At 46.5% G+C, this 11,226-nt stretch overlaps 1 protein-coding gene across 2 annotated transcripts; it reads left to right on the top strand.

Moving 5' to 3' along the window:
- Positions 1-969: 969 nt before the first annotated feature.
- LOC116603121 lies at positions 970-7,680 on the top strand. Of its 2 annotated transcripts, none has more exons than XR_007306763.1 (2): positions 970-7,508; positions 7,580-7,680. XR_007306763.1 is itself a non-coding variant. In XM_048722755.1 (2 exons), exon 2 carries the CDS (start codon positions 1,337-1,339, stop codon positions 7,199-7,201), a length of 5,865 nt encoding a protein of 1,954 aa, XP_048578712.1. In that variant the 5' UTR covers positions 974-1,107; positions 1,179-1,336; the 3' UTR covers positions 7,202-7,680. The 2 variants fall into 2 exon arrangements, 1 of the variants encoding a protein (XP_048578712.1); XM_048722755.1 differs by having other exon boundaries at positions 974-1,107; positions 1,179-7,680.
- The last annotated feature ends 3,546 nt before the right edge of the window (positions 7,681-11,226 follow it).

Here is an 11,226-nt window from a genome sequence, read left to right as displayed (position 1 = left end):
CATCCCTTCTTGTATACCACCCATCCCATCTTGTATACAGCCTTCTTGTATACCACCCTTCCTTTCTTGTATACCCACCCCTCCCTTCTTGTATACCACCCATCCCTTCTCGTATACCACCCATCCCTTTTTGTATACCACCCATCCCTTCTTGTATACCACACATCCCTTCTTGTATACCACCCATACCTTCTTGTACACCACCCATCCCTTCTTGTATACCACCCATACCCTCTTGTATACCCACCCATCCCTTCGTGTATACCACCCATCCCTTCTTGTATACCACCCATCCCTTCTTGTATACCACCCATCCCTTCTTGTATACCATCCATCCCTTCTTGTACACCACCCATCCCTTCTTGTATACCACACATCCCTTCGTGTATACCACCCATCCCTTCTTGTATACCACCAATCCCTTCTTGTATACCACCCATCCCTTCGAGTATACCATCCATCCCTTCTTGTATACCACCCATCTTTTCTTGTACACCACACATCCCTTCTTGTATACCACCCATCCCTTCTTGTACACCACACATCCCTTCTTGTATACCATCCATCCCTTCTTGTTTACCACACATCCCTTCTTGTATACCACCCATCCCTTCTTGTATACCATCCATCCCTTCTTGTACACCACACATTCCTTCTTGTACACCACCCTTCCCTTCTTGTACACCACCCATCTCTTCTTGTAAACCACACATCCCTTCTTGTATACCACCCTTCCCTTCTTGTACACCACCCATCTCTTCTTGTTTACCACCCATCCCTTCTTGTATACCACCCATCCCTTCTTGTATATCACCCATACCTTCTTGTACACCACCCATCCCTTCTTGTATACCACACATCCCTTCTTGTATACCACCCATCCCTTCTCGTATACCACCCATACCTTCTTGTACACCACCCATTGTTGTCGCCATTATCCGGGCTCCCTGTGTTTGAGGCCTGGTTCCGAGCTTTGCGCGGTCGCATAGCCTCGGGCAAAAACGTTTTCAGTTCGTCGAGAATTTCCTGGAGTTTTTTATTGGAGTTTTTTGACCTGAATCTAATGAATATTGTATGGATTTGTTTTTGGATGGATTCCGCACCCGTGTAAGTATCATGCGTTTGTATAATTAGCGGAAATTGCCATAATTTTCATCTTCAGTATTTGTTTATTTCAGCGAATCTCGTGGTAATTCGTGATAATTTTGAAGTTGAAACTCGTGTAGAACTTTACCCGTGAATATCGACAAGTGGAAAATAAAAGTTGTGTTCATATCCAGAAGCATCTCATCTATCTGACCTATCTGAATTCCAACATCATTCGACGGAAGAGTAAATGAACACTGAGGATTATTATCTTGGAAACATGAGTGAAAACGAAGCTAGTAGTGAAGTCGAACGAATAGAAAGCAAGAAAAGGTCCCTAGGAGGCTACCTAGGGCGCGTGAGTATTCACATGAAAGAGCTCAAAACTTGTCTTGATGATCCCTCTAGAGCCAATGAAATACAGACAGCCTTGAATGAATTACAGTCGGCTTTGAATAACTATGAGGACTGCTATCAGTCGTACATTTTGGAAGAATTGGCAACCGATGAATTCAACAGAGTGAAAGAGAAATTTGAAGAAACTCGTAATGAGTGTGAAACTACTACCAAATTGGCAAATGAACGTTTGAAGAAAGGAAAGTCAAACTCAACTAAGTCAAGGCTGTCTAGTAGGTCTAGGAAATTAAGAGAGAAAATAGAAATGAAAAAGCTTCTTTTGCAACAAGAAGAAGAGATAGCTCAGCATCGAATGGATCTGGAACGTAAGAAAATAGAATTGGAATATGAACAGAAAGCGAGAGCATGTAAGCTCAAGTTCCAGGTTCAAATCGCAGAAAAGGAAGCTGAGTTATTAGAAGAGAGAGGGAGTGAGTCTGATAGTTGTGTGTCAGAAGAGTATAAAGGGGATGTAGGGGTCATGCCACCCATGTCTCAAGAGGAAAAGCTAATGAAATGGACCGAGCAATGTGACCCCATTCCTGATAATCCTAGACCAGACACACCTAAGCTAATGGAGGGCCCTTCCCATCCTAAAGACCCCATTCCTGAGAGAAAACCCCAGATTAATGACCAAAAAGCCCCCCCTAGTAGTTATAGGAAAACCCCGTTTGGTTTTCTTCCCGTGAACAGTACTGATGTCATGTTAAAGCTGACCATGCTCCAAGCCATGCAACCTGTTAAGTTCTCTGGGAATCCAAGTGACTTTCCTAATTTTAGGAAGAGATTGAGAGATAATTTAGAAGATGAAATTTTAAGTGATTCACAAAAGGTTGAATTCCTACCGAAGTTCCTCTCGGGGGAGGCTTTTGAAGTTGTGGAAAGGGTTTCCGGTTGCAGCTATTCAGTGATAGTTGATATTTTGGAAGACCGATATGGGCAGCCAGCGACCGTCGCTGCTTCTTGTATTGACAATTTGACCAGAGGCCCAAGATTGAACAATCATGATTATAAGGGACTGAGGGATTTTGCAGAGCAACTTGAATCATCCTCAAAGAAACTTGTTGGGGAATATGCTATTGAAGCCAGTACCATCTCAAACATGAAACAGATAGTTAGAAGGCTTCCCCAGTATTTAGTAAATAAATGGGGTGATGTATCCTACAAGATAAGAGAAAAGGGGGGTATCCCTAAGATTTCAGATTTGGCAGATTATGTGAAGAGGCAAGCAGCCATAAAGAATGACCCAGGTTTTGTTAACCTAAGCATGAGTGAGAACAAGGGTGGTGGTGATAAAAGACCCGAGCAGGGTGGGAAAGGCAAGAACTACCAGAAACAGACTTCTGTCTTTAAAACAGACATGGAAGGCTCACCCCCTGAAACTACTATGGGTAAACAAGCCCCAATTAAGACCTGTCCTTGCTGTCAAGGAGAACATAGGCTTTCAGACTGTGCAAATTTCAAGGGAAGGGACTTACCCGGCCGTTGGCGACTGGTAAAGGAGAAGAGATTGTGTCATATATGCCTTAGGCCAGGACATATGAGGGACAGATGCCATACAACCACTTTTTGTAACTGCAAAAGTGAGCGAAAACACCACACCTTGTTACATAACCCCCCTAGAGCTAAAGATGACCCTCCCAAAGAACTTAACTCGAGCGCAGGGGAGGGGACAACCGAGGGACCCCCTAGAAGAGACCATGCTCAGGGCACCCGGGGTGGGGAGCCACACAGGCAAACCGAGCAATACGCAACATTTTCTGAAAGAGCCACGGGGACGGTGTTACTACATGTTGTACCAGTTAAATTGATTGCCCCAAATGGGAACTCTCTGACAACGTATGGGTTACTGGATAATGGCTCAAGAGGAACTATGATAAGCTCGGAGGTTTCAGCGAAACTCGAACTTAAAGGTCATACTGAGGAAATATCCATCACCACCATGATGGGAAGTAGTAAGGAACAGATAGAGGTTGTGGAGTTTGAACTGCAACACGCAAGTGGTGAAGGGGATAGAATTCCCGTAACTGAGGGTTTGGTAACGAAGAAATTCAATGTCAACGAAAAGTGTCTTCCTAAAGATATTGACAGAGATGCACACCCGCATCTGAGGGATATTGAGATTCCCTCGGTAGACATGCCTAAGGTTTCGGTTCTGATAGGAAAGGACGTTGGCTATGCGCATGAGGTGTTTGAAGTGCGTAGACCAGCGACGAAAGCCAGTGATTTGAAGGCTTTGAGAGGTCCTCTTGGATGGGTAATTACAGGAACCCTTCAAGGGGAGACCTCATGCAAGGAAGTAAACCTGAACTTTGCTGATTATAAGAAAGAACTTCAGCATCAGATTGAGCGGTTCTGGGATTTGGAGAGTTTCGGTACAAAGAGTGTTGGGACGGACAAGGGATCCCCAAGTTTTATATCGCACCATCTGTCCAGGGAAGACAGGAAGGCTATCGATAAGTTGGAGAAGACCATTACTAAGCGTGATGGTCACTATGAAACAGGCCTCCTGTGGCGGGATGATGATGTGACCCTACCTAATAACCGGAATGAAGCCGGTAAAAGACTGAAAAGTCTGAAGCGTAAGTTTTCACGAGAGCCTGGATTGGAGGAGAAGTATCGAGCAGCCATGGAGAAGTATATCACTAAAGGGCATGCACGCAAACTCAGCCCAGAAGAAGCACAAGAGACTGGACCGAGAACTTGGTACTTACCTCATTTTGCAGTGACGAATATCAACAAACCTGGTAAGCTGAGGATAATTTTTGATGCTGCATCAGAGTACCAAGGTACTTCGTTGAATAAGAACTTGTTACATGGACCTGATTGTACAAACAGCCTGACTGGGGTGCTCCTACGGTTCAGGGAGGACAATGTTGCATTGGTAGCTGATATAGAAGGGATGTTCCTTCAGGTCGGAGTTAGAGAAGAAGACCAAGATTCTCTGCGATTTCTTTGGTGGGACAAAAGCTCTGATGACCCTCCAGAAGAATATGCCATGAACGTGCATGTCTTTGGGGCAACCGACTCGCCTTGTGCAGCCAACTGGACACTCAAGAAAACTACAACTGACAATGCTGGTGACTTTGGAGATACCACCATCGAAACTGTCCTGCATAATTTTTATGTGGATGATGTACTAAAAAGCGTAGACACGAGTGCGAGTGCAGTCACGCTTGCGAACGAGTTAACCGAACTTTGTGGTAGAGGAGGGTTCAACCTCACAAAGTTTATGAGTAACAGTAGGGAGGTCCTTGCTGAAGTGCCTATCGAGAAGAGGGCAGCACCAACGCTTGATTTAGATCTTGATGAACTCCCAGTCGAGCGGGCACTTGGAGTTAGATGGAACGTGGAGACAGACACCTTCGGGTTCAAGGTGAGCAACACTGAGAAGGCTGATACTATGAGAGGAGTACTATCGACAATCAGCTCTGTCTTTGACCCTTTGAACTTTGCTGCACCAGTGATAATGCGTGGCAAGCAGATCATGCAAGCCCTATGGAGGCGGAAGGCACCATGGGACGAGCCGCTCAGTGGAGACATTCTGCGTGAGTGGCAGACATGGAAAAGGGAACTTGTACGGCTTGAAGATTTGTCCATCCCCCGATGCTACTTCAGCAGGCCAGACCATGAAGGTGTTGGACTACAACTCCATCACTTTAGTGATGCCTCGGAGGCAGGATACGGGTCAGTAAGCTACTTACGAATCGAGTACCCGGACGGAATGGTGGAGTGTGCTTTCGTCGCCGGAAAGTCAAGGAATGCACCTATTAAAGGCTCAACCATCCCAAGGCTGGAGCTACAAGGAGCCCTACTGGCAACACGGGTGGACCAAGCAGTTCGCCGAGAACTGGACCTGAAGCCTGACAGAGTCGTGTTTTGGACTGATTCGATGATAACACTTAACTATATCAATAATGAAACCCGCAGATTCCAGACGTATGTAGCCAACAGGGTTACAGAGATTCGCGAAGCGACTAATCCTGACCAATGGCGACACTGTCCGGGAAAACTAAATCCTTCCGACGAAGTAAGTCGAGGTCTAACCATAGATGAGTTTCTCCGGGATGAGCGATGGCTTAATGGTCCGAGTTTCTTGAGAGAGTCAGAAGATCAATGGCCAGATAATAAATTTGATGCCCTGTCTGAAGAAAGTCTGGAGATAAAGAAAGAAGTGTTCTTCACTGACCTGGAGCCAGGAGATGGCCTGGAAAAGCTTCTAACCGACACTTCTGATTGGATGAAGACCATTCGAAAGGTTGCGTGGGTAATGAAGTTTGTGGAGTGGTTGAAGACAAGAAAGCATGCAAAGCCTACTGAAAAGACACCTGGAGAGTCAGAGAGCAAGCTAAGTCCAGAAGACATAGAACGCGCCAAGCGACGAATAGCTGTACTAGTACAGCGGGAAAGTTTCCCTGAAGAAGTGAAGGCTCTGAAGGCAGGAAAGGAGGTGAATGTTGCTAGTGCTATCTTGAAGCTTAAGCCGGTCATGAAAGGCGATGAAGTTATGAGAGTTGGAGGAAGGATCTCGATGGCACCGATGAGTGATGATGCCAAGAATCCCATGATATTGCCGAAACAGAGTCATATCACTACTATCTTGATCCGCCACCTACACGAAAGCAACGGTCATTGTGGCGTGGAACAAGTACTATCCCTGCTGAGAGAGCAGTTTTGGATTGTGAAAGCGAGAGTGGCCATCAAGGCTGTTCTTGGAAGATGCATTCATTGTCGCAAGCAAAGAAGAACTACTTTGAAGCAAGAGATGGGAGATCTACCTAGAATTCGGATGATCCCTTACGAGCCACCCTTTACGTATACAGGTATTGACTATTTTGGACCGCTATATGTTAAGCGGGGAAGAGGAAGAGTGACTGAGAAGCGCTGGGGAGCTATCTTTGTTTGCATGAACTCCCGAGCAGTTCATCTCGAGTTAGCTAAGTCGCTAGAGACGGATGATTTCATACTCGCTCTGATGAGGTTCCTGAATCGCAGGGGCCATGTTGTGGAACTGTGGTCGGATAACGGGTCCAATTTTGTGGGAGCTGATCGGGAGATACGTGAACATCTGGAAGGAATGGATCATGACAAGATCGGACGTGAGTGTTCTGCGAAAGGATGCAAGTGGATCTTTAATCCACCTGGAGCCACCCACATGTCAGGCGTGTGGGAGAGGATGGTGAGAGTCGTCAAGCGAAGTCTGAAGGCGATCCTGGGGAAGAACCCCCTCAACGATGAAGTGCTGACCACCGTGTTTACTGAGGCAGAACGTATCGCGAATTCAAGACCGCTAACCCGGAATCCAGAGAATCCTGATGATGAGGATCCTCTTACGCCCAATCACTTTCTGAACGTGCGACCTACGATGAATCTTCCTACGGATACGGATGAACGGGCAGATAAGTACAGTCGGAAGCGGTGGAGACAAGCGCAATTACTTGCTAACCACTACTGGCGTCGCTGGTTGAAAGAGTACATTCCTTCCTTGCAAGTTCGAAGCAAGTGGAACAGGAAACAGCGAAACCTACACGTCGGAGATATAGTGCTCGTTGCGGACGACAACGTTGGACGAAACAACTGGCCTCTTGCGCGCGTGATTAATGTGTTTCCTGGCGTGGATGGATTGGTAAGGAGTGCAGAGGTGCGCGGTAAAGGGACGACCTACAAGCGCCCGGTAACCAAGTTGTGTCTGCTGGAAGCCGAGGATGAGGATGTCTAGATACGGATCGGATTGGAGACTCAAGGGACAGACGTAGATAGTGTAATATAGAACGGACATTAGCGTTATGACAATACGTTTATAGTTATGAACCTCCTCCGCAGGAGTTCATGGGGGGCGGGATGTTGTCGCCATTATCCGGGCTCCCTGTGTTTGAGGCCTGGTTCCGAGCTTTGCGCGGTCGCATAGCCTCGGGCAAAAACGTTTTCAGTTCGTCGAGAATTTCCTGGAGTTTTTTATTGGAGTTTTTTGACCTGAATCTAATGAATATTGTATGGATTTGTTTTTGGATGGATTCCGCACCCGTGTAAGTATCATGCGTTTGTATAATTAGCGGAAATTGCCATAATTTTCATCTTCAGTATTTGTTTATTTCAGCGAATCTCGTGGTAATTCGTGATAATTTTGAAGTTGAAACTCGTGTAGAACTTTACCCGTGAATATCGACAAGTGGAAAATAAAAGTTGTGTTCATATCCAGAAGCATCTCATCTATCTGACCTATCTGAATTCCAACACCCATCCCTTCTTGTATACCACCCATCCCTTCTTGTATACCACCCATCCCTTCGTGTAAACCACCCATACCTTCTTGTATACCAGCCATCTCTTCTTGTATACCACCCATCCCTTCTTGTTCACCACCCATCTCTTCATGTTTACCACCCATCCCTTCTTGTACACCACACATCCCTTTTTGTATACAACCCTTCCCTTCTTGTATACCACCCTTCCCTTCTTGTACACCACACTTCCCTTCTTGTATACCACCCTTCCCTTCTTGTACACCACACATCCCTTCTTGTATACCACCCATCCCTTCTTGTATACCACCCACCCCTTCTTGTATACCACCCATCCCTTCTTGTATGCCATCCATCCCTTCTTGTACACCACCCATCTCTTCTTGTATACCACCCATCCCTTCTTGTACACCACACATCCCTTCTTGTATACCACCCATCCCTTCTTGTACACCACCCATCCCTTCTTGTATACCACCCTTCCCTTCTTGTACACAACACATCCCTTCTTGTATACCACCCTTCCCTTCTTGTACACCACACATCCCTTCTTGTACACCATCCATTCCTTCTTGTATACCACCCTTCTTGTATACCACCCATCCCTTCTTGTATACCACCCATCCCTTCTTGTATACCACCCTTCCCTTCTTGTATACCACCCTTCCCTTCTTGTATACCACCCTTCCCTTCTTGTACACCACACATCCCTTCTTGTACACCACCCATTCCTTCTTGTATACCACCCATCCCTTCTTGTATACCACCCATCCCTTCTTGTATACCACCCATCCCTCCTTGTATACCACCCATCCCATCTTGTATACCACCCATACCTTGTTGTATACCACCCATCCCTTCTTGTACACCACACATCCCTTCTTGTATACCACCCATCCCTTCTTGTACACCACCCATCCCTTCTTGTATACCACCCTTCCCTTCTTGTACACAACACATCCCTTCTTGTATACCACCCTTCCCTTCTTGTACACCACACATCCCTTCTTGTACACCACCCATTCCTTCTTGTATACCACCCTTCTTGTATACCACCCATCCCTTCTTGTATACCACCCATCCCTTCTTGTATACCACCCTTCCCTTCTTGTATACCTCCCTTCCCTTCTTGTATACCACCCTTCCCTTCTTGTACACCACACATCCCTTCTTGTACACCACCCATTCCTTCTTGTATACCACCCATCCCTTCTTGTATACCACCCATCCCTTCTTGTATACCACCCATCCCTCCTTGTATACCACCCATCCCTTCTTGTATACCACCCATACCTTGTTGTATACCACCCATTCCTTCTTGTATACCACCCATCCCTTCTTGTATACCACCCATCCCTTCTTGTATACCACCCATACCTTGTTGTATACCACCCATCCCTTCTTGTATACCATCCATCCCTTCTTGTATACCATCCATCCCTTCTTGTATACCACCCATCCCTTCTTGTATACCACCCATCCCTTCTTGTATACCACCCATCCCTTTTTGTATACCACCCATACCTTGTTGTATATCACCCATCCCTTCTTGTATACCACCCATCCCTTCTTGTATACCATCCATCCCTTCTTGTATACCACCCATCCCTTCTTGTATACCACCCATCCCTTCTTGTATACCACCCATCCCTTTTTGTATACCACCCATACCTTGTTGTATATCACCCATCCCTTCTTGTATACCACCCATCCCTTCTTGTATACCACCCATCCCTTTTTGTATACCACCCATCCCTTCTTGTATACCATCCATCCCTTCTTGTATACCATCCATCCCTTCTTGTATACCACCCATCCCTTCTTGTATACCACCCATCCCTTCTTGTATACCATCCATCCCTTATTGTATACCACCCATCCCTTCTTGTATACCACCCATCTGTAAGAAGAGGATAATAAGAAGTTTTGTAGACGTTTATTCAACGGTGAAACGAGCCATGAGTCTTGCACAATCTAATGAGGGTCCTCGGTCACGTTCTGAGCACGTGCTCTGTCACGCAACTTGTCACATCTTCCCTCTTTTAACAGTAACGCTAATGGTTGGTTAAAACAACATTATAATAATCAAAGGGTAAAAATCGAAATTTTACAACTAAAATCATACGATGGATTATTACTAATGTTCAGTGTCCTAACAGTTTCAATGTTTTTTTGGCACATAGTCCTTGAGCCATGCAGGAGGCTTCACCTCCCGCCGAGGCCTTGTTATAGCCTGTGAAGAATCTGGTGGCAGGGCAACCTGGCTGGGTTGCTGCTGAGCATCATCGGGTTCTGGTGATTCCAGAACATCAGGTACTTGGCTGTTTGTTTCTCCAGTGCTGATCAACTGTCGGCGGTTTCGTCGGTAGGTGGTACCTTCAGTCTCGACGTTGTAGCTCCTAGGTCCGGCTTGACCTAAACACGTACCAGGCGTCCACGTGTCTTGTCCTGGTAGCTTCATGCGCACAGTTTCGCCGACAGCGATGGGCTCCAGGGGCTTGCTGTGCTTATCGTAATAAAACTTCTGGCGTTGCTTGGTACCTATCAACTTCCTGGTGTCCTCTTCAGTGTTGTAGCTAGGCTGTAGTAGGGAACCAGCCACAGGGAGAAGTGTTTTGCATCGACGTCCGAAAAGGCGCTGGGCCGGGCTAGTTCCGATTCCAGCTGTCGGAGTATTCCGCCAGTCGAGAAGTGCTTGGAATTCTGACCCCCCGGATGTCTTGCATTTTTTAAACAGCCTCTTTACTGTCTGTACAGCATTTTCCGCTTTCCCATTTGCTTGGGCATATCTTGGGGATGACGTCTTGTGTTCGAACATCCAGGTCTTGGCAAATACACTAAACTCCGCTGATGCGAACTGCGGTCCATTGTCGGTTATAAGGGTGTCTGGGATGCCAAACCTGGCAAATATTGCCTTCAGCTCCTTTATTATTGCTCGTGACGTCACTGTGTTCAGCCGGGCCACTTCTATGTAGTTGCTGAAGTAGTCACTGACCACTAGCAGTGTTCGGTTGTCGAGCTCACAGAGGTCAGCTGAGACCTTTCCCCAAGGTCGAGCGACAAACTCATGTTGGAGAATTGGCTCCTTTCGTTGGCCACTGCGATGAGTCAAACATACTTCGCATTTTGTGATGTACTCCTTCAACTCGACAGTCATCCGCGGCCAGAAAAACGTGTCTCTTGCTCGTCTTATGCAGCCTTCTATACCGATGTGGGATGAGTGTGTCTTTTCCATAAGCTCCTTCCTCAGGGCTCTAGGAACCACCAACTGTTGGCCTTTAAAGATGAGTTCTTCTTGGACAGTTAGCTCGTCTCGAATATCAAAGTAAGGATGCACGCACTCCGGCAGGTCTGTTTTGCTCTCTGGCCAACCTCTCTTTATAACCTCTCGAAGGTTTTGTTGCACCGCATCATCTACTGCTGCATTTTTGAGTTGCTGCCAAGTCTCTTCTCTCACTGGCATCCATGATCGATGGTCAATCTCCTCCAGCTCCCTGGTAAA

Source organism: Nematostella vectensis, chromosome 15 (assembly GCF_932526225.1).
Source record: "Nematostella vectensis chromosome 15, jaNemVect1.1, whole genome shotgun sequence".
In the NCBI taxonomy this organism is placed as follows: Eukaryota; Metazoa; Cnidaria; class Anthozoa; order Actiniaria; family Edwardsiidae; genus Nematostella; species Nematostella vectensis.
Note: the sequence above shows the minus strand (reverse complement) of the source record. Positions and strands in the feature narration are given on the sequence as shown.

Coding starts and splice junctions, on each gene's coding strand:
- LOC116603121 (XM_048722755.1), top strand. CDS start 1,337: ATGAACACTGAGGATTATTATCTTGGAAACATGAGTGAAAACGAAGCT.